Source organism: Symphalangus syndactylus, chromosome 1 (genome assembly GCF_028878055.3).
Source record: "Symphalangus syndactylus isolate Jambi chromosome 1, NHGRI_mSymSyn1-v2.1_pri, whole genome shotgun sequence".
In the NCBI taxonomy this organism is placed as follows: domain Eukaryota; kingdom Metazoa; phylum Chordata; class Mammalia; order Primates; family Hylobatidae; genus Symphalangus; species Symphalangus syndactylus.
Genome location: NC_072423.2, coordinates 36,677,484 through 36,700,930, shown reverse-complemented (window position 1 = coordinate 36,700,930; position 23,447 = coordinate 36,677,484). Strand labels below are relative to the sequence as shown.

The following is a 23,447-nucleotide window of genomic DNA, read 5'->3' as shown; positions in this document are numbered from 1 at the left end:
CTTAATGTATGAAAGCTCTAAGTAAATATTTGATGAATTGATGGTAGCAGCGTTGATTTTTAACTCTTCCAAGCTCCTAGTTTTGTTTTTACAAAAGCCTTAAAATTTAGTTCTAGGGAAATCAAAGGAAGCAACTCCCACTGACAAGCTTCATGGAAAGGGGAAAAACATCTCCTTTTAGGTCTAATCTGCCTCCCAGGCAAGCCTACAGGTATTGGAACTCTAACTGCAACTATGAGGGCACAGGGAAAATGCATGTATGTAATATGCTTGTCAGCTTCAGCAACAATTCATGTGTACATACACATTTACTATAAGTAAACAGGTCCCGTATAATACTTAAAACACAAGTTTTTGATCTATAAATATTTGACTCTTAATATTTAAAATGCTTCTAATGTTTTAAAAGACAAAACTCCCCCATGATATCACATTGAACATTAAAATTATTCCCACAGCAACACTTATTTCAGAGAAACAGTTGATAAGTCAGTTATCTTAGTAACAGCTAAAGGCACCTGGTGAGAAAAATGTCAAATAAATTTTAAATATTAAAAAATCAAAGAGACATCTAATGCAGAGTTCAAACCTTTATGTTGAATTGTTAAGAGTCATTACTGATTTCATGACACTAATAAATGTTTGAATTGAAATGATTTTTAAAAATGCAGAGAAAATGCTAACAAAAGATTATACAGTTCCCCTAAAGATGCTTCTTCTAGCCTCCAAGTATTAAATAAGACAGATCTAAATATTAACTACATATAAAGTATGTATTTGTTAGTCATCTATAAGTTTTAAGTACAATTCCAGGATATACCTTTATCTTTTGGAAGAGAAGAAGTAAATCTGCCATTTCTTAGGCTAAATGGACTATTCATAAGGTCCTTCCCTCCCCATTTATTCTAATTGCCAAGCTTTTATTCAGTAAGCTCTTGGCACCTAGTGATTAACCAGTGACAGCAGAGAGTAGTGACCAAGAGAGATGGAGAGAATGATGGTGTAAGACAGTATATAAGGATAGTAAGCCACTGTGTTTGTGGAACCACTGCATGTCAAAACTCCTTAACACTCTAACAAGGCATTTTTGGTCTTTTAAGGACAGTCCTTACATAAGAGACTCACTTTCAAACTAAAGTGCATTAAAAAGCAAATTATACTTCACAAACAACTTTAAAGAGGTAGCCACAAACCCAGTTGTGTTAGATTGGCCTTCTAAATGAAGTCAGCACATGGATCCACGGGTAAGTGTCATGGACGTCAGTGATTATGTAACTGTAACTGAAAGAAAAAGGCATAGCTCTGCAGACGCCCAAGAGAAGCTGGCATGTTTAATGTGGATGTAGAAGGGATAATGCCGGTGACAACTGATTGGAACACAATGTCAGCAGTCTTAACCCAGGCTAAGACTGGACTAAGCCCCAGGAGATGCAGAGAATGACTGAGGAAGCTGTGCTCTAAGGGCACAGTGCAGAAGGTAGTGTAGAGTGTGCTGTGTTTCCAAGAGCCTTTTAAGTTGGGTGGTTGAGTAAAAGAGAGTGGAGGCAGGCTGTTCTACTTCCAATTCATGGATAAATCTTATTTTCTCAATGTAATACAGAGGCTGTTCTATGATTTGCAAATGCCATTTTTATGGGAACAGCATACTGCTATCAAGAGATAGGGAAAAGACAGTAAAAAAAAAAGTGTGGAAAGAATATGGGTTTCCAATTGAATGCTTGCTTTTGAAGAATCCAAAAACAAGTTAAAAAAAAATTGTAAGAGCAGCAAATGCCTAAGCCTGTTATATTACTGAATTACTTTTTTAAAATCCTTATTTCGTAGGAGAGATATTTACAATTTTTTGTGTGCTCAATTTGAAAAACGTTGAAAATAACCTGAAAAGGGAAAGTTAACCTAAGCCATTTTATTCTCTTAAAAATAAAACCCAAACTTTCGTATAATATCCCTGAACCGATTATTTTTGAAGGTTTTTCAGATGATCTGATGTGCGAACTTTAGTTTGTTTTACTATTTGGTTTCTGGAATAGTAGAGCATTATGTGATGCTCTTACTGGAGGCTTAATGGTAGTAAGAGATTTAAAGCTTTCATATTGACTTGTTTGGTTTTTACACCTATAAATAAAACAAGTTGTTATCCTTTTCTAATATTTAGCTTATATACATTTTTGTGAAAGTTTTGTGGGACTTGGAAAGTGTATGGACTAGCATCAGAAACAAAATATTTTTCCATCTTTCTCACTTGGAGTTTGGGATAGCAGCATTTTAATAATCTCTTCCATTAAACCAAGATTACACAAAAGCGTTTGAGCACACTGAGGAATGGCACTTCTAATTTTGCTTCAGAAACCAGTACTCACAATGTCTGGTCTGGAGGTCAGTTACACCACTGTCTTTGTATAATCAGCCATTAAAAAATATTTTGTAAATATTTCTCAGAAGTCTCATCCCCATATTTTTGTTCTTAAAACATCTCACCACAAACTCAACCACACCTATGGTTTGAAAACTTTGGGAAATGTCAGTGTACGCCATTATCATGGTTATTAGTACCATTATTTGTTGAAAGCCCTTTGAAGGCAATTTATGTGACTTATATATATTTGGTATTTTAATTTGGACATTCTCCAGTTATATGCAAAGATCAAAACTAGGCAGCTTCATTTTATAGAATTGGCACCTTTTATATGTCTATGGGGACTGCTTGGTGTCTATAGATTATGTATATGTGTTGGACTGAAATCAAACTTAAAATCTTCCATATTTCAAGTGTTTTTATTCTGAGCAGTACGTACAAAAAATAATGACATAGTTGTGTCTAATTCTGTATAGTTCAGCACCCTCCACAGGCTGTCAATCTCTGATTTGATCTACTTTTATCAGATTTAACAGATCCTTGAATTTACTTTACTGTATATACTTCCTTCTTGCTCACATTGGGAATCAAACTAATGCTGGAAACATGCATCTTCAGACTTCATTGAGGAATTCCAGATTGAGACATGCTGGGATGTGGATTGAGTCCATGGTTAGAGAAGATGGATTAAATGGAAACAAAACAGGAAACATGTGCTTGGCATCTAATAGCAGTTGCTGAGGGTCATTCCGCTCTTGTAGTTGTGCCTATGGGGAAGAATAAGACCATGTAAAGTTTGAGTACCCCTAAGTACAGTTTAAGTGAATTCACGAAAGTGATTTGGCATATATCATGGAAAGATTTCTAAGACAATTAGGTAGAACTTCAGGACCAGGAGAATGTCATCTCCTTACCCTTGAGGTATTTAGTGGGGAGAGAAGCCCTGACTTAGGCTTCTTGGAGATCAGAGGGCTGTAAGCTCTCTCCCAATTCTAGCGTTCTTTGAAAAATTTTCTAAGGGAGAATATAAAATACATCTCAGGTGCAAACCATATGGAGAGGCACTATAGTGAAGTGGCCAAGGGCATGGGTTATTTTTAGGTAGACAGCTGAGCTCTAATCCTGGCACCACCCTGGGCAAATTCCTGAATTTTTTTATGCCTCAGTTTCTTTACCTGTAGTATGAGAGAAGAGTACATCACATAAAATGGCAGAGTAGGAAGCTCTAGGGATTGGTCCCTCCACTGAAGCTACCTTAAACTAGAAACAGTGATTGTCAACTATCTCGTAACTCTGGAACTTGATTGGACATTTATAACAATCGGGAGACCGATCGATAAAGGGAGAGGCTGCTAATCTTTGCTAAGGGAACCGTGTGTGTGACCCAGCTACTATCCCCCTCTCTTCAGCTCCCCTGAAACTATGGGGATAGCAGCCCACATTCCTGGAGTAGCTAGCTGGCCAGGGCAGGCAGTGGGACCTTGTCCTCCAAAAATTTGGGGTTGTGCACTTTGGTTGATCTGGTGGGTCCCAGCAGATGCCTGTCTTGGTTTAGACATTTCTTGGGATGCAATGGCTTCCACTAGTGGCATCAACTGGAAAATTTAAAGGCACAGAGCCCCTCCCTGCTTCCTACTTGAAGCCATAAATTTTAGGAAAAGTACAAAAACTGAAATGAAAAATTCACTAGAGGAGTTTAACAGTAGACTTGAGCAGGCAGAAGAAAAGATCAGTGAATTTGAAGATAAAGCAATTGAAATGATCCAGTCTGAGAAGAAAATAAAAATAATGAGGTAAAAATGAACAGAGCCTAACAGACCTATCAGACACCATCAAGTATATGAACATACACATTACAGGAGTACCAGAAGGAAAAGAGCAAGAAGGGGGCAACAAAATATTTGAAGAAATAATGCCTGAAACTTCCTAAATCTGATGAAAGACATGTATGTAATCATCCAAAAAGCTCAATGAACTCCAAGCAGGATAAAGGCAAAGAGATTCACAGTGAAACACATTACACTAAATTGTCAAAACCCTAAGACAAAGAGGGAGTCTTGAAGGCAGTGAGAAAGAAGTGACTTGTCACATACAGTCGTCCCTCAGTATCCATGGGGGATTGGTTCCCGGAATTCCCACAGATACCCAGATCCATGGATATGCAAGTACTGCAGTTGGCCCTATAGAACCCATAGATAGAAAAAGTTGTCCCTCCATAGCTACAGGTTCTGCATCCTGTGAATACTGAATTTTGAATTTGTGGTTGGCTGAATCTGCAGATATGGAACCTGTGGATATGGAGGGCTGACTGTATAAGGTATCCTCAAATAAGATTAACAGCTGTTTTTTCATCAGAAACCATGGAGGCTAGGAGGCAGTGGGATGACACAATTCAAATCCTGAAAGGAAAAAATCTTGTCTGCTAAGAATTCTAAATCTGGCAAAACTACCCTTCAAGAATGAAGGAGAAAATTAAGTCATTTCCAGAGACAAAGAAGGACATTATATTTTAATAAAAGGTTCAACTCATCAAGAAGATATAATAAACATCTGCATCTAGCAACAGAACCCCAAAATATCTGAAGGGAGAATTGACAGACTTTAAGGGAGAATAGTTCTACAGTAATGGTTGGACATTTCAATACCCCATTTTTAATCATGGATAGAACCAGATAGAAGATCAATAAGAAAATAGAGGCCATGAACAACACTATAAACCAATTAGTCCTAACAAACACATATGGAACACCCCACTTAGCAGCATACACATTCTTCTCAATGCATATGGAACAGCCTCCAATATTCAAACAAGTCTGAATAAATTTTAAAATATTAAAGCCTTATAAAATATTTTTTCTGATTAGGATGGAATGAAACTATAAATCAATAAATGAAAGAAAACTGCAAAATCCACAAATATATGGAAAACAATAAGTTCTTAAATAGCCAATGGACTAAAGAAATCACAGGGGGAATTAGACAATATAACAAACCAAAGCTTATGGGATGGGATAAACATAGTGCTAAAAAGTTTGTAGCTGTAAATGTCTACATTAAAAAAAAATCTCAAATCAATAACCTAACTGTATACCTTAAGGAATCAGAAAAAGAGCAAACTAAACCTAAACCTAAACCTAGAAGAAATGAAGTAACACAAATTAGATGGAAAAAATAGAGAATAGAACAATACCCAAAACAAACGAAATCAAAGTTGGTTCAAAAAATTGACAATTTTTTTTTTTTTAGACAGGGTCTTGCTGTGTCGCCCAGGCTGGAGCACAATGCTGTGATCTCTGCTCACTGTAATCTCCGCCTCCCAGGTTCAAGTGATTCTCCTGCCTCAGCCCCCCAAGTAGCTGGGATTACAGGCGTGCAGGAAGACTAAAATGAGAAATTAGCAAATCACAAATGAAAGTGAGGACATTACTGCCAATTTTACAGAAACAAAAAGGATTATAAGAGAATACTATGAAAAATTTAACACCAACAAATTGGATAACCTAGATGAAATGGACAAAATCCCAGGAACACACAAACTACCAAAACTGATTTAAGAAGAAATAGAAAATCTGAATAGACCTATAACAAGGATATTGAATTAGTAATTAAATATTTCCCAACAAAGGAAAGCCCAAGATGGACTTCACTGGTGAAGACTATCAAACATTTAAAGAAGAATTAACACCAGTTCTCAAACTCTTCCTAAAAATCAAAGAGGAAGGCACACTTTAACTCATTCTATGAGGCCAGTATAACCCTAATATCAAAGCCAGATAAAGACACTGTAAGAAAACAAAACTATATTCATCCCTTATCAATACAGATGTAAAAGCCCTTCAACAAAATACTAGCAAATTGAATTCAGTAAAAGGTTAAAAGGATTATACACCATGACCAAGCAGGATTTATCTTCAGAAAGCAAGGTTAGTTCAACATAAAAATCAATGTAATATACCACAATAACAGAATGAAGAGGAAAAAATCCACATCATCTCAACTGATGCAGAAAAAGCATTTGCCAAAATCCAACTTTTTTTATGATAAAAAGATAAATCTCTCCATGATAAAGACCATATGTAAAAACCCCACATTTAACATCACAAACATCACACTCAAAAAGTTTTTCCTCTAAGATCAAGAATAAGAGAAGGATGCCTGTTGTTACCACAGTATAGTTCTAGCCAGGGCAATTATGCAAGAAAAGAGATAAGAGGCAGCCAATTTAAAATGATCCTTTTGCAGACAACATATCTTACATGTAGAAAAACCAAAAGAATCCACACACACACAAATATTGCTAGAGCTAATAAATGAATTCAGCAAAGTACATAATAAAAAACCAACATGTAAAAATCAGTTGTATTTCTATTCACTAGTAATGAATAATCAGAAAGAAAAACAATTCCACTTACGGTAACATCAAAAGGAATAAAATACTTAGGAATAAATCTAGCCAAGAAGGTGCAAGACTTCTGAAAAAGTCAAGACCTAAACAAATGGAAAGACACCCCATGTTCATGTACTAGAAGACTTAAGATGACAATACTACATAAAGCAATCTACAGATTCAATGCAATCCCTATCAAAATCCCAATGATGTTTTTCACAGAAATCTAAAAAAATCCTAAAATTCATATCAAACTTCAAGGGATCTTGACTAGTCAAAGCAATCCTGAAAAATAACAAAATTGGCTGGGTGCAATGGCTCATGCCTGCAATCCCAGCACTTCGGGAAGCTGAAGTGGGCAGATCACCTGAGGTTGGGAGTTTGAGACCAACCTGGCAAACATGGTGAAGCCCCATCTCTACTAAAAATGCAAAAATTAGCCAGGTATGGTGGTGCATGCCATGCCTATAATCCCAGCTACTTGGGAGGCTGAGACAGGAGAACTGCTTGAACCTGGGAGGCAGAAGTTGCAGTGAGCCAAGGTTGCACTACTGCACTCCATGGGTGATGGAGTGAGACTCTGTCTCAAAAAAAAAAAAAAAAAAGAAAACAAAATTGGAGGACTCACACTTCCCATTTGAAAAGTTTTACAAAGCTATGGGAATCAAAGCTATGGTACTGAGTATACAGACAGACATATAGACCAATAGAATATAAGGGCCCAGAAAAAAAAAAAAACCCTCATATTTTTGGTCAATTGATTTTTGACAAGGGTGCCAAGTCCATTCAATGAGGGAAAGGGCACTGTCTGACAAATGGTGCTGAGACAACTGGATAGCCACATACAGAAAAATGAAGTGGGACATTCACCTTATACCATATACAAAAATTAACTCAGAATGGATCAAAAACTTAAAGGGTGCTAAATCTGTAAAACTCTTAGAAAACATAGGGGAAAGTATTTATGGTTCTTAAAAATGACATCAAGAGCATAGGAAACAAAAAAATATACATAGATTGGACATCCTCAAAATTTAAAACTCCTGCATCAAAGGACTCTATCAAGAAAGTGAAAAGACAACCCACAGAATGGGAGAAAATACTTGCAAATCATATCCCATAAGGATTTAATGTCCGGATTATACAAATAACTCCTACAACTCAATACCAAAAAGACAATAATCTAATTTAAAAATGAATTAAAGACTGGAATATATATTTCTGCAGAGAAGATACACACATGGCCAATAGGCACATGAAAAGATGCTAGTCATCAGAGAGATACAAATCCAAACCACAATGATATGCCACTTCACACCCATTAAGATGGCTATAATTTTAAAAAGCTGGAAAATCACAAGTGTTGGTGAGGATGCGGGGAAACTGGAACTCTCATGCATTGCTGGTGGGAATGTAAAATGCTATAGCTGCTGTGGAAAAGTTTGAGGTTCTTCAAAAAGTTAAATATAGAGTTACCATATGACCCAGTAATTCTGCCTCTAAATATATGCCCCGAAGAACTGAAAAATGGATCTCTGCTCTTGTGCAACAATGTTCATAGCGGCATGATTCCCAATAGCCAAAAGGTAGAAACAGTGCAGTTTCCATCAACCAATGAATAGATGGAATGGGATATATAAAGGGAATATTAGTCACTAAAAAAATAAATGAAGTTCTTATGCATGCTACAACATGGATGACCTTTGAGAACCTAAGTGAAATAAGCCAGACCCGAAAGAATATTGTATGACTCAACTTATATGTGATATCTAGAATTTACATATAATGTACATACAGAAGCCTACCCAGGGTTGAAGGGAAGGGAGAATATTATTCGCCCAAATGGGTAGTGTTTCTGTTTAGGATGATGAAAGAATTTTGGAAATAGTGGTGATGGTTATGTAATATTGTGAATATACTTAACACCACTGAACTATACACTTAAAAATGGTTAAAATGGAACACACATACCCCAAAACCATGGGATGGGGAAGAGTACCCTTCTCATAAGGTTGTGAGGATTAAAAGAGTTAACAGGTGTAAAGAACACAGAGTACCATCACTGGCACATAGTAAGTGCTGTATTTGCTGTTATCAGTTTTATAATATGCTCCTTTGTTCCTCATGCCCGTGCATTAACCATTGACCTCTGAACCATGAACTGCTGGTAGAAGCTGTACTTTTACAAAAGTCAATAGGGTTAACTGTGGGAGTATTGCCAAAAAGGAAAATCAATATATCCTGATTTTGTGAAAACACAATTTATTTTTCTTAAACCTTGAAACAGGCCATGGTCAGTAAATACATAGCAGCATTTGAAAAGTGCTCGGAAATCGGATTACAGAATGAAGTCAGTTGGAGCATGGCATTGTAAGATGGCTCTATAGTGGCAGGGGAATCTAGAATTGCCCACGTTTTCATCCATTACCTGAATTATGAATAGAAAGCATGACTTAAATTTCCAGTACCCATGTGTTTGGCATCTGGAAAGATGGGCCAAAATTTTAAAGTAATTTTAATCATTTGAAAAAGAGGTCTGAAATAATGGGAGAGAAGTTTAAAGGAGAGAAAGGTATTTAGGGAGGAATAAGCAAGTAGCCTCACTAATTCAAGATACTCAATGATGGCTCTGGTGTGGCCTGGCAGAATGATTCTCTGGGATTGTTGACAGCTCATACACAGCCCACTCTGAGGTTTGCTGTGTTTATTATCACGAACCTATCACATGGCATATGTATGTAAAATGTGAAATGGCAGGAGGCTCTGGGAAAAAAAGTCATCTTTGTAGCACTTAAGGGCCCTTGTATTTCTCCACATTAGTTAGATGTGACAGTAGACTTCACTACCTAAAGGGTTTGAAGAAATTTTAGAGAGTATAAAAATGGGAAAAGAAAGTGAAATATTACCTATATTATCACAATTCAACAGCAAAAGGCATGCATACGTTTAATCAATTAAAATATACAAGGTGATCATTTCACAGAAATCCTCCTGTGAATGCTTTGGTGAGTTTAGCAACTTCAAATTTACATTTTTAAAGGTCAGTACAAAGCTATAAAAAGCCCATAGCGCCCAAGCAATGGTTTGCTTTAACAAGTAACTTGTCTTTATCATACATGTGAGTTCAAATGTAGGAGGGTGGGACTGATCATTCACCATTTCTTCTGAGCATTGTATAGGTAGAAACAGAACATAAAGCTATAGCTCGTGAAAAAAATATTTTGCTAGAACTGCGAGACACTGAAATTGATTACTGAGGAAGATTCAGAATCTGACTATACAAACTTCGAGAGAATATTTGGGCTTAACCTCCATTATATTTTTCTTTGTCCTTGATCCAATAAACCTGCAGTATGATTTGGCATATATTTTTTTAACCTGAATTCTCACAAACAGTGGGGTTGCCGATTTATGAGCAGTTATAGTTCTCCCTCTAATGTGTGTCTCAGATATTCAAAACCAAACAAGACTTTCTAAACTTGCACTTTTGTGTAAATTATCAGCCCTCCATAAAAATCCATATAACGGGTCCAGGGTCAGGTATCTCAGTGGCTTCTGTCATCAAACTCTTCCCATTCAGCAGCTGACTATGAGCATCCCAACAGGATCCTTTCTGTCAGCGCCACCCACAACCCCGTTGTTATATTCATGTTGGTAAGTAGGGACTCACTCTGCCTGCCCTGCTCTGTGGCCTGTGTCTTTAACAATCAACTGTGTTTCTGTCATTGCCCTTAGGAGAACAACCTTTAGTCTGACTAGGCACCCCTTCCCAGACGTTCCCTCTGTTGGCCTCTGTTCCCTACTTAGATGCTGGGCTAAAGTTCATTTAGGTTTTGTTTTTTTTTTTTTGCCTTGGCTCTTTTCAAACCCCTTTTTAGCTCTTTTCAGGGCTCTCTAAATCTCTGGATCTACACTGAAACACTGTAAGGAGCTCCAAATAAAATCCCAGGAGTATTCCAAAGGGAACAGGTTCTTGTACAAAGCTCCATGTTTCCTCACGTTTCTTCAGTCTTTGATAAACCTCCATTTGGTTCCCTTTTTCCTGACTCTCCCTCTGATCACTTCCCCCTGAACCCCTTTTTAATCCTTGTTTCGTGTCAACATCATTTCACTGGCCAACAAGGTCATTTAAAAGTTTGAGGGAGTGCTATGTCTCCCCTGAGGTGCTCCCCACAGGTAATCATGGGAGAAGTGTGGCCTGTTTTCTGAATCACTGCGACATGACCATCATTCCAACACTGTCACAGTTACTATCACATGCAAAGGTCAGGCACTCAGCCATCACCTTGGGCTCGGCTTGAGGAAGCTCATCTTTAAGTAAAACATTCCCATCATCTTAGGAAAAGACAGATTTAAATAACTGTTTTCCCTAATACGTTTTCTTGCAAGCATTTTCCTAAAAGCAAATATTGTAAGTCTTTTTTTTTTTTGAGACACAGTCTCACTCTGTCGCCCAGGCTGGAGTGCAGTGGCGTGATCTCGGCTCACTGCAAGCTCTGCCTCCCAGGTTCAAGCCATTCTCCTGCCTCAGCCTCCCGAGTACCTGGGACTATAGGCGCCCACCACCACGCCCGGCTAATTTTTTGTATTTTAGTAGAGATGGGGTTTCACCGTGTTAGCCAGGATGGTCTTGATCTTCTGACCTCGTGATCCCCCTGCCTCGGCCTCCCAAAGTGCTGGGATTACAGGCATGAGGCACCGTGCCTGGCCTGTATCATAAGTCTTAGACAAAGATTTAAGAGCTCAAATTGTTTTCTTTAAAGAACATTTCTTAGTTCCATTTATGGTTAGGGCTGATATTCTGCTGACGTTGTTAATTCCATTTGGCGCTAATAGTTCAGTAACATGCTAGTGGCAAATGAAATAATGCTTAAACTATGTCTATAATCTGAGAGGCAGAGATTATAAAAGTTGAGTTTTCTGTGTGTAAATAGTTACTCATGGGTGATATGGTTCATGTTTGTCTAAGTAGAAAGCCTAGGAAAGTAAGGTTTCCTAACATATATGTAACCAGTATTTTAGTAGTAAAGAGAAGCAAGATTAAAACCCAAATTTTCAATTTCCTTTATAGTCTTAGACTGGACTTTATAAAATTACTATTTTAAAACTCACCTGGATTGTTCTTATAAAGGCCACTGTTACCCGTTCTTCAAATTCATTCAGGGGAGTATAAAGATTTAAAATTTTGACAATCTGTTGGGGGTAAAAACAGAATTTAGCACAGAGCTAAATGAACACGAGACAACTTTTGAACTTTAAAGAATATGTGACATTGGTACAAGAGTGTGATCCTCTTTAGACAAGGCCCACAACACAGATGGAGCTGGACTGACATTTACCCTTGGAGCCTGCATCCAGTAAACTAGAGCCCACAGCTTTGCCAGGTGGATCCCAGCCCTCTCGCCGAATTCAGGTCTCCGGTAAACCCACCTGCCCCTCCCCACTATGCTTGTTGGTATACACAATGAGGAGTTTAGAATGCAGCTGCCTGAAATCCTCAGCCTCACATATACTAGTAATTTAAAGGTTTCTTCTGAAGAGTACTGGAGATCTTACCTGAGATGAGAAAGATCTTGTTTAATATCTAACTACCTCCTGTCCCCCAACATTGTTTACAAATGAGTATTTGAACAGGAGATACTCTTTTGTCTGCCTACCACTGGTTTGGTGGAAGTAGACTGCCCAAATGCAATGCCAGCTGCATTCTAGAAGGAAACTTATGTTAAGTGAAATGTATTTAAAGAGGAGAAAAATGTTTGAAGACTTTCTGGAAATGTTTACGGAAGGAAGCAGTTTTTTTAAGAGTTCAATATTTTAATAGTAAGTGGAGGAGGTAAGGAAAGGTGTTCACTTTGCTATATTAAGATGTGTTTTTCTGTACTGAGTTTGGATTTTGTTATTTATCTTTCAGGGACTGGCAATGTGTCGGCAACTGAGTCATAGTTACACATTTTTTAGGGAAAAGGAAAGTAACACTTAAATGCCCCTAAGTTCTTAATGACTTCATTTAAAACAATATAAATGAGTGTGAGTGAAAATATGACCATATTGAAATTAGTTTTAAAGAAAACTTTTTTTCTTACAATTATAGTTGTAAAGAAAGCAAATACCTGATGCTGCCAATTTCTGAAAATTTGTGGATTTCTATGTAATAAACATTCCAGAATTCATTATATTTAAAAAAGTTTTTACCTAAACTTGACGTTTTGTGGGTTTGCTACCTTATCTTTTTAAGTGAGTAAGAGGGATAGAGAGTTACTAGAAAACAGTATCCGTGGCATCTTGTTTCATAGACCAAACGGTTTTTGGTTCATCTAGGAATATCCCATCAGCTACACTTCAAAATTGTATCATTAGGGGTATATAAAGGGTGGGAGTGCAACACTAACAAATAACCACTAACGAGAACAGACTTGGAATGGACGCTGGGCTTGCTTGGAATATCATGGTTGACAGAGGTGCGGAGTGACTGTACCTGCTGGGTGCTGAGGGAGGTACACAGGGAGCAGATGGCCTCTGCATCCTCCTGGGTTTTCTTCTTTAACTGCAGGAGCTGGGCTGCTTGGATCAGAGGTTCCATGGTCTGAACTGCTCCACTCTGGTGAAGGTTTCTTCCCCGAAGCCACTCCTCAAGCTGACTTATATTGTACCTTAGCCGTAAGTAGAAAGCAAGCTGCGTTAAGCTGGTCCTCCTAATTCACTGAGAAGGGGACACCTGTTGCGTTTTGCAGGCCAGCTGCAGCTAGTGCCATTATTTATCTCATATGGTTAAAAAGCATGGCAAGTGACTTGCACTCAGGAACTATTTGTTGAATAAAGAATGAATAAATGAATGAGTGGGTACTTAAAATCAAGCAAAGATGAAATACCTGAAGTGTCTATATAAGTTAACGGGGAAAAACAGGCATTAAATATATTGAATTGTAAGTATTTATATTTAACATTCACAAATGTATTTATACTTCTGTGTGAGCCTTCATGCCTCTTAACTCACTGAGTTTTCTCTCTGACCTATCTGCTTTGTATTTAGTCTTTAACTTAGAGTATGTCAACATCTTTAAGCTTTGAACTAATTTGTTTACCAAGTCAACCATCTCAGTGTTCGATGGATTTCACCAACAGATAAAAAGGTGATGGATGTGAGTCACAGGCTGATGGAGACAAGGACGGTCAATTAGATTTGGATTTCATTTTTAGAAACAGCAGTCTTGTGTTCTGATTCTAGCTGCAGTCAGTGAGGGCCCACTCTATCTGTGTTGTTGGGGGGTGCTCCTCTCTTACCTGAGTTGCATGCCTGTGCTCCAAGAGCAGACGTCCTTCCGCAAGAGCAGGTTGTTAAGAGTCACTGCGTTGATCATGTAGAAGAGCTGTTTGAATACCTGCAGGATGATCTCAGGGTCCAAGCCCTGGTCACACATGACTGTATGAAAGGCATTCATCTGGCGGATGATAGCTTCCAGGCAGTATGAGTTATCCCCATCTGCCATGCTGGAGGAGCGCTTCCGGTAGCCAGTGGGCTTCACACCAGATAGACCCTGAATGCTCTCATTTTCCAACATGGCAGAAACTGAAAGAAAAGCACAATTAGAGAAGCTTGCATTCCCCACTGACAACGCAAAGATTGGACCACTCAAATCATTTAGTGCTCCGGGCTTTAGCAATGATACCATCCAGAGGTGTGCAATGTTGACATGCTTAGGAACTTATAACATTTGGCAAAGAATTTCTAATGTGTTGATTTCTGTATGGAATAAAACAGCTGTGGACAGCATTTTCACTCAATTTACTGGCGATTAGACAAAGATGACGGGTATGTACCAGCTTGATTTGGTATCGCCTGTGCTAAAGTCCACAGTTTGAGAATTGTGCAACCTGGGTGTCATCCTGGTCCAGCCACTGACTATGTAAATAAGAGCTTCATTGGTCTGTCATACTTACTAAGCAGCAATTGCCTACACACCAGGGGCTTTATGTTCAGTATCACTTTCAATCTTCCAACAACTCTATGAAGTACTTCCCATTTTTATGAGGAAGTTGAGGCATAAAGAGGTTAAATAACCTGTCTGAGGTCACACTGATAGGGAGTGGCAGGGCCAGGATTTAAACCCAAGTCTGTCTGACTCCAGAACTGGCGCTATTAACCTTCACATTATTCTGAGTATCTCCAGCTTGATATGTCAGTTCTCCCTCTGTCTGGTGCCTTATAAAAAGATTTCCAGACAGGAAGGAAGGTTTTGAATGAACCTCATTTCAAGTAATGTCTTTCTAGATTGGTCCTTCTTGGGATTCACCCATAACCTACTTGTGTTGTAAGAACCTGGGGAAAGCATTATGAACAGGTAGGTCCAGGTAGTTTCTTTCCCAGCCTTTGCAGAGCACAGTGAGTAATGCATCTACACATCATTTTTCTTCCGATTGAAAATGTAACTGCTCTCATTTCTCAATTCTGATTTCATGTTCAGTGCCCAAGTACACTGCTTGGTTCAAAGCAAGTGTCTAATAAATACTGATGCATCGTGCCGACTGCTGTGTCCTTTCGCATGAACACTCCTGCTTTTTTCCATGAATCAAGTTCATAATAGGTTAAGAGGGTTATGTTTTTTCACTGTATATGCATTTGTACCTTTTGAGTTTACATTTACTATGTATTAAAATTTGGGAAAAAATACAACATATTACAGAAAAAGAGATAAAGGGAAAGTCACCTATGCCTCTTGCACCATGTCAAATACTTTCACAGCTCTTTTTAAGCATGATGTGCACACTTCAGTTCTGCCTTCACTGGAAGGTTCTGGCTTTCTGGAGGTCATGGCTAATATATCTGGTTCCTGAAAGGCAGAGGGTGCTGACCACGCCTTCCCCTCATTTCAGACCCCATGATGAGTGATGTAGCTCTCCTGCTGCCAGCTTACCTATCATTGGCTGTAACACGCCCTCGGCAATTTTAATGAGCTGCTGGTAGATCTGAATGGAAAGGTCACTCAGCACCTGACGGTATTCGGTGAGGTCAAAGTTCTTAAGACAGTGTTCGTTCTGCTTTGCAGTGTTCTGAGTCATGAAGCCCTGCAGAGGGAGAGGCGTGCACTACTGAATTCTGTGGTCTGCTGGGCCCAGCACAACTTCCAGGGCTCTGGTAACTTTAGTCATCTATTTGGTGGGCAGGGGGCCTACTCAGGCCCTCCCTATGTAGATGATGTTTTACAAAACCCTGTCAGTTCTTTGAGGCCTCACTGATGACCTCTGAACTTGAAGGAAGTAGAAAAACTCAACATGAGAGAGAAAGCCTGAATCACTCAGTCCAAATCCCTGAGGCGAAGTGATTTCCCTACAGTAGCAAAACCCAGGTTGGTACCAGGTCCAGAGAAAGGGATCCCCGCTTTCTCACTTCATCCAGTGCTTTCCCCAATATATCAGGTCCCCCTAAAATGTTAGATGACATGCAGCCTCTAAAGGAGTGTGGCCATGTCCAGATTATATGCTTGTATGAGGAGAAATTTTATGCAGATTCTATCACTGGGTATCAGAATTAATAGATGAACTAAAGTGATTTCATAGCTACAGCACTGTGTCCTCTTAGCTTTCTGTATTAATCAGATGAAATCACATGTAAGTTAAGGGAACTGCTGATATCAGAAGGACTCATGTGACCAATGTCCTTTTCATTCAGGCCGAGGGAAACCAGTATCTGCCAAAAAGATTAGTGTTCCCAAAAGGGGAACCATCTTCAGCAAGGCCTGTTGTACTGTGTCAAATACAAAGCCATCTTAATACGAACAAAAGCAGGCAGAAAAGGGGATAATTGTAATGATGAAGATAAGAGTCAATCATTCTTCCTTGTTATTTGGACTACATGGATCTGGTTATGCTGTGGTTCAGCTCTTGACCCAGAGAATATGAGCACATGTAACCACAGCCTAATGTAATGGAGTTCTAGGTCCTGCCATAGCCTTACATAACCTCCCATTTAGAATGTGTATAACATTGGGTAAAGTGATGGACCTCAGTGAAATAACATTACATGTAGCTCTATGCTTCAAGTAAATGCTTGGATATTATGATTTTGTAACAGAAGGCATGTGGTTTGAAATGGCCATTTCTTTAACCTTTGGCCCATCCCTTTTATAATAAAAGCAGGCCATCAAATGAAGTACTGGTTCTTAGGAGAGAGATGGAGTCAAGCCAACTGTAAAGAAGGTAAGATTGAAAGGAAGGGCATATCCTTTTACTAACCCAGGGAGAAGAGCCTGTCAAAATTGGTTCTGGCACAAAAGATGGAATAAAGCTTTAAATATGGGCGCACTATTTTGGTTTATACTATGTCTTCACCTTGGGAAGGGTAGATGGTGAGATATGTGAAAGGAAGGGGAAGAAAAGTCAGGAAGACCTACAGGAACCTGTGAGTGGGCATATCTGGAACGAGTTGGGATTCTCACCAGAGAAACTAGAATAGAAACAAGCCACATATTACTAGGTCATTGGGCAGAGTGCAGAGCATGGGAGAAGTTCTTTCAGGGACCAAAGCTGGGAATGTGAATTCCAGAAAAAGCTGGGCCTTACAGGTCTGGTATGGATTGTGAAGTGATGGGGTTAGTAATTGGGCCTCAGGTCAAGGAATCCAATTTGGATACATGCATGGAGCTGGGCCTCCAGGTCAGTTCTGATTATGGTGTGCCTCTTTTCTTGTGGCCATCTTTGTCTATCTTGAAATGGACAGATTTATTGGTTGGCTTAGGAGACAGGATGACCCACTAGGCAACTGAGCTTCCTGCCAGTATCCACTGCAGTGGGGCTCTTCTAGAGCTGATACAGAAATGTCAGGTTACAGGAGTTTCATGGAGACTCCCAGGGCCTCTATTGATGATGGGTTATGCAGACTGTACTTACATAACCCAGAAGTGCTTCCTGTGGCCCCGTGGGCTCATCAAGGCCTCCTGGAGGCAGGTCTCCTGTGGCCAGCCTTATTCCTGCTTCCAGCCACGAGGTATGATAATATGATAAGGTGTGCCCACAGTCTGAGGTCCCCAAGGGTGCTCCAAAGACCCCACTGACCTCGGAGGGGATACAAAGCACTTCTCAACCACATTTGGATGAAGCAGAAATGCCTCCTGGGTGCCCGGCTTCCCACCCACTTACCTCATCCCCGCTGTACTGCTTCAGACAGTGAAGAAGGCGGCAGGTGTTGGATAACCAGAATGATGTCATCTCAAAGTCATCATTGTGCTTCTGTGAAAAGAAAAGGACATCCTCAGCTCTAAGTGGCTCCCGTCTGGTGAAATGCTTCCTTGGTACATCTCTCCCCACATTTCCTACCCTTACCTAGTGTTCCTGAGCAGCCCTGAGGCTGGGCAGGGCACTTGCCAGTCACGGGGTTGAGACCCATTGCTGAGAGGCTGCGTGAGTGTTCCTCTGCCACCAGGGATGGTACACAGAACCCCCATCTTGGTCACCTGATCAGTGGTGCACATACAGGGACACACATAAAGGACAGGCTGCCTTCCATGGCTGAAGAATGAATGCAAAGCTGAGTGACAGATGAGGCTCTGCCCCAGCAGCCCTGGGCTCTCGTCTAACCGCCTGGGCTAGCTGGCTCTGTTTCTGAACTGCCAGTTATCCAACACAAGCGATGCTAAAGAGCATAACAGCAAAATAGTTTGGTGTCCCATTTATCTAGACGTCAGATGCATCATGGCTTTAACTCTCTAGAAAATGGCTACAAACCCTAACTAGGTGAAAAAGCCTGCTTAGCAACCCAAACAGCTATGAGACAGCTGCTGCATTAAAACTGATGACTTCACGCAGCTCATTCTGTCAAGTAAGCGTTATCATTATTTAAATGACAGAGTGGTATGAGGTACGACCAAAAAAAAAAATGAGATTGAATAGAAAGCGACTGCTGGGGCTGGGACATGCTATTTTAGCTCAGAATTAGGGAAAGCTTTCCTAAGGAAGTGACATTTGTGTCAGCCCTAAATTGGCCTAGACTGGCCCAAGATTCCAGCTGGATGGTGCTCATGAAAGAGGGTCAAGGCTGGAGACACAAATCTGAGAGCCACTAGCATGTAGATATATAAATTGCCTGTGGAGGGCAATGCAGCTACTGAGGGCAGGAAATCAGACTTAAACGCTGGCTCTGGAATTCTCAGAGCAGCGACCAGCAGCTCAGTGGACTCCAGAATTGGTTTGGACTCAGAGCTTTTGAGAATGACTTGTATCCTGGAAGCAGTAGTGTGTGAGAACTAAAGATGGTCTCTAACAGCAATAATACTCGGGGCACAGGCCTGCTAGCAGGTAGAAATCCCTCTCACTGAGGGCTCATCTCCCTCAAGAACCTCACCTCCCACTGCCTGGCCCTCACCCCTGTTGAACAGGCCTCACCCTCCCTGCAGGCCAGCCTGTTTCTGCAGTGGCTGCACTACATTCAAGAAAAGCCTTGTGCCTTCAGGTGCCATTCCTGAGCACTTTTAACACCCTGCGGCAAGCCCTGTCCTGGCCCAGGCTGCCTCACCTTGGGAAGTGATGGAATGTCACAGCCCTCCCTGTGTTACCCCCCAGGGAAGTAAGCACCCGGCCCCTTGGAAGGGTGGAGAGGGCCCGTGTTTCAGGGGTGTCCCTGAACTTGCTCCAGGGCGAGGCCCACACACCCTTGGCTGCAGCAGGATGTCTCCCTAGCACCTGTGGCAGTGCACAGGCCAAGGCTTCTGTAAGCACTGGGCATGTCTGGAGGCTCAGCAGGGAGGAGCTGGAGGGCTACCTACACCAGAGTTCTGGGCTTCCTGCCATTGCTGGGCCTGAGCATCCTTCTCTGGGAACTGCCAGGCATCCTGGTTACATGGATGCTTCTGTGGCTCATTTACCTTCAAAGTTGGAGCCTTGGGAGAATTCACTACAGCCAAACCCACACACAGAGAAGCAACAGTAAGGGGCTGGCTTCGCTCTACCCACCACAAACCATGACCTTCTGCAGGAGCTGCTTACTTTCAGGACTTTCTTAATGCCGTTGATGGTGGAGGTCAGCAGGGAGTGCACCTTGAGATCGTCGTTGGTGTAGTCCGCGTGCCGGATGCACATGTAGAGGATGTAGGCGGGGAGACAGGGCACTGCGCCCGACAGCATCTGGGGCTTCAAGTCTAAGGGCAACGACAGCAGCAAATGGCAAGAGTTAGATCTATGGGGGACAGTGGAGGCTGTCAGAATCCTCATCTGACTAGAGATGTTTTCAGAATTTCCCCATAGCTCATCTAGGAATAGATATCTCAAAGAGGATTGGGAGAGAAGCCACCCAGGGTACCCAAACTCCCAAGCATGCCTACCAGTAGTTTCAGACACTGTGGTTAAAAACACAAACAAACAAAACCACATTCCTAATTGTCTGCACTACAACACTGAAACAGGCTTCTAATGCCTCAGCCTAACAATATGGAGGAAAAGTGCCTGCAAGTTACACAGATGCCTCGGTCTGCAGCCAACAAGGGCCCACGGCAAGAGGAAGGCTGAGGACAGGACCTAGCTCCGACATGGGGGCAGGAACTCCTGATTCGTGGGCACCACCACTTCCAGAAGGCAAGGGCTAGCTCCAGAATTAGACAGATTGTATGTTCCCAAAGACAGGGCCAGCCTGCCGAGGGCTGGGGAGGCTGGAACAACCTCAGGAACAAATTACCCAGCCGTGCTTGCCCAGTTTCACAGCCAAATACATCAGGCAGGCCCCCCTCTCCCACCCCGGTGCTGCTGCTCAGCATGCATCTCTCCAGTGGCTCTCTTATTTCCCCCAACTGCTCTCCTCTGTGTCCCACACTCCTGCCCTTGCCTGGGCAAGGGCTGCTCTGACTGGACTGGAAGGGCCTTGTGAGTCTCCCCATTAACTGCAGACTCAGCCTTTCAGCCCTTTCTTGCAAAAGGCCCTGGAGGGACAGGAAGCAGCTGTCAGACCATTTTCTATTGCAGACCATGCCAGGAGAGCCAGGCTTAAAGCAACAGGTAGTGGTAGGAGGCCAGAGAACTAGGAGGAAAGGCCTGGTGCAAAGGCAAGATGACAGGTGAGAATGGGGCAGGAGCACAAGGCCCCAGGGGTCTCACCATAGCTCTGCACTGTATCGCCAGCCCTTGTTCTTTACACTCATACCCTCCCAAACGAGGCCTCATGAGCCACCTCTAGGCTCAGAATGGCAATGAAGGGAGGCCACCTCCCTCCCACCTGCAGGTGGGCAGTATCCTTGCGAACCTTCTACCAGGTCAGTCCTGGGCTGGGCTCTACTGCCAGCAGCTCCAGTTGGCACTTGGGTTACACTGTCCCTGCTCCAACGCATCCTTCTAGTTAAATGCTAACTGTAGGCCATAATACTCTTGAGGACATGGTTGGCGTTTGGGCATTTTATAGGTCCAACAGATGGCTGTGGATTGGCCACTGGCTCTAATTAGAATGCTGGTCACATTTATCCAGGAGAATGTATTTTGTAGGCCCAGACTTCCAATCCATAACTTCTTACTTCAAATCCGATCCATGTGCAGATTGCAAACAACTTGTCCTGCCTTGGAATGTTCTATTGTGATTGAATAAAGCTTGTCTGGGTGCCCCAGCTAAATGTTAGCATCTTGGGGAAGAGACGATGACACTAGTTTTATTTCTCCTCCACAGCAACTGGCCAGTGCCAGGTACCTAAGAGGTAGGTGGTCGGCGGTCAAGTTTTGGCATTTGTTTGGATGGGGTCTTTTGGAGGGAAGATGACTGCGGGAGTTTCCTAGGTAGCTCAGCAGGAGATGACCTTTCCTGGGGCCACCTGAGCAAGGGTCATCTCATGCTGATGGCAGGGTTTTCTCTGTAAAAACCCTGGCAAATGGCAGGGGGGAGCCACCTGTCTGACACAAGCAGCCTTATTTATTGAAAGTTTCATTCACCAGAGATGAAAGGTTTGTTGCTAACTGCATTTGAACAAGATGCAGTCTGTTTAAGGAAGTTTAAGATAAACTTACATCACATTTAATTGCTGGACAACTGTAGGGGAGATTAAACTTTTTAAAAGAGCAAAATACATCTAAGAAGTAGGCTACTAAAAACACACAAACCAAACAGCTGGAGAAAATCTGTTCAAGGCAGACGTCACAATCTGTTCTTTCTGGGTCCCTCGGCCCTAGTCACAGTGCTCAGCAGAGTCGGACTTCAATCTTACATAAGTTTCTCTAAAATAATGCTTGCCTCTTATTTGAACTTCAAATATTCCTGCAAAAGCTACCACTTCTTTGAAAGCCTCACATTTGAGAAAGGTTCTGCAGTTTTCACACAGCATTTTGCCTTTGTCACACTTCACATCATGGGGCAGGCAGGTCAGTGTCATCATCCACATTTCACTAAGGCGCCATGGAGAAGGGAGCTGCTAGCTCAGGGTCCAGCGGATCAGACCACCAAAGATTTCTCCTCTTTCACACAGGACTCTCTCCTCTAAGACTCTTCCCGGGTCTGCAGGGGGATGCTGGACTGGGTTGGTACAGAGCAGGGAGGTGGCCTGTTGCAGTGGCCTGTGGCAGATGGGGCACAAGACCGGAGGGGAGGGAGCTGGTACGACTGGCAAAGCAGCACCGGCACAAACCTGAGCAAGCTGCACAGGTCACAAAGACTCCCTCCTGGCCCTTGCTGAGCAGCCAAGAGGGACTCAGAGAGGTGGCGGGGGCTCCTCTTTTCACAGAGAAAACCCTGCCCTCTTGGCAGCTAGTGTGGAAGGTCTTTCAGTTCTAGGAGCCCAGCTGGGGAAGGGATTCTGAGCAGTGGCTCTCACAGCTGCCTGGTGGCCCTAGGGAGCACATGGGGGTGGGGGGCTGGCAGGCCAGCCCTGATTCAGCCACATGCCTGGATGAGAAACTGTAGATGATCGCACAGACAGTAAAAGCTAACCCTGATGAACTTTGACAGTGGGACCAGGGTGATCCCAGACAGACTGCAGGAGCTTAGCATTCCTCACTTTAATGAGCCTGTGAATGTCACCTGGCATCTTGTTATGTGCTTTGCAATCCAGGAGGCCTGGCATGGAGCCCGAAACTCTGCATCTCTCACCCCTTCCCAGGTGATGCTGATGCTGCTGGTCCAGGGACCATGTGTGAGCAACGAAATATGAACTGTCATTCTCACAACTCCATGCCAGCAGCATGATCCCCTTTCCTGTGCTCTACACAAGAACACTGGTGAGTAGTACAGCCACGGCCACGTGTGGCTAGTTAGGAAAGAAGCCAGGTCTGAACACAGCCCATGTGATTCCAGAGACCACATCCACATGTGCTGTACCACATAGCACTTTAAACTGTAAAGTCCTAACCAAACAGAAGGAATCTGAATCCTTGATCCACTGCTTCCCAGCTGTGTGACCTGGGCAAGTTACTAGAGTGAGTCTCCGTTTCCTTCAGTGTAAAATGAGAAGGCAGCAGTTCTGACTTAAAGGGAGGTTGTGAGGATTAAATGAGGGATGAGTCTGGCAGAAGGATGTGTCTGGCAGAGGATGTGCTCCAAAAGCATGAGCTTCCATCATTGCCAAAGCACTGTGGCCCATACAGAGCTGCACCAAGGAAAGGGGGCTGTGGCTGCTGCTGAGGAAAAGCATGTGGGCGGCTCCCCTCCCACTTCCATCCTATGGGCAGAACAAAGAAGCAGTGGGTCTTGCCATCAAGAATAGCAGCTGGAGACAGCAGGAGCTGGAGGGAGGATGAGAGTGGGTGTGG

At 42.1% G+C, this 23,447-nt stretch overlaps 1 protein-coding gene and 1 long non-coding RNA gene across 5 annotated transcripts in view; one reads left to right on the top strand and one right to left on the bottom strand.

Moving 5' to 3' along the window:
* The window catches only part of LOC129493498 (uncharacterized), a 37,034-nt gene that overhangs the window by 9,551 nt on the left and 4,036 nt on the right, over nt 1-23,447 (top strand). The window contains exons 2-3 of the long non-coding RNA XR_008661158.2: nt 15,788-15,876; nt 16,875-16,937. This is a non-coding gene — a long non-coding RNA (uncharacterized lncRNA). The remainder of the gene's footprint in view (nt 1-15,787; nt 15,877-16,874; nt 16,938-23,447) is intronic.
* Nucleotides 2,757-23,447, bottom strand: part of MYO5B (myosin VB) — a 363,462-nt gene continuing 342,771 nt past the window's right edge. For all 4 annotated transcript variants that reach the window (XM_063639552.1, XM_055299641.2, XM_055299651.2 and 1 more), the window contains 7 exons: nt 19,719-19,870; nt 17,877-17,966; nt 15,656-15,806; nt 14,025-14,310; nt 13,219-13,393; nt 11,856-11,936; nt 2,757-3,123 (listed from right to left, as the gene is read on the bottom strand). In XM_063639552.1, the coding sequence (XP_063495622.1) occupies nt 2,971-3,123; nt 11,856-11,936; nt 13,219-13,393; nt 14,025-14,310; nt 15,656-15,806; nt 17,877-17,966; nt 19,719-19,870 (1,088 nt within the window). In that variant the 3' untranslated portion in view covers nt 2,757-2,970. The remainder of the gene's footprint in view (nt 3,124-11,855; nt 11,937-13,218; nt 13,394-14,024; nt 14,311-15,655; nt 15,807-17,876; nt 17,967-19,718; nt 19,871-23,447) is intronic.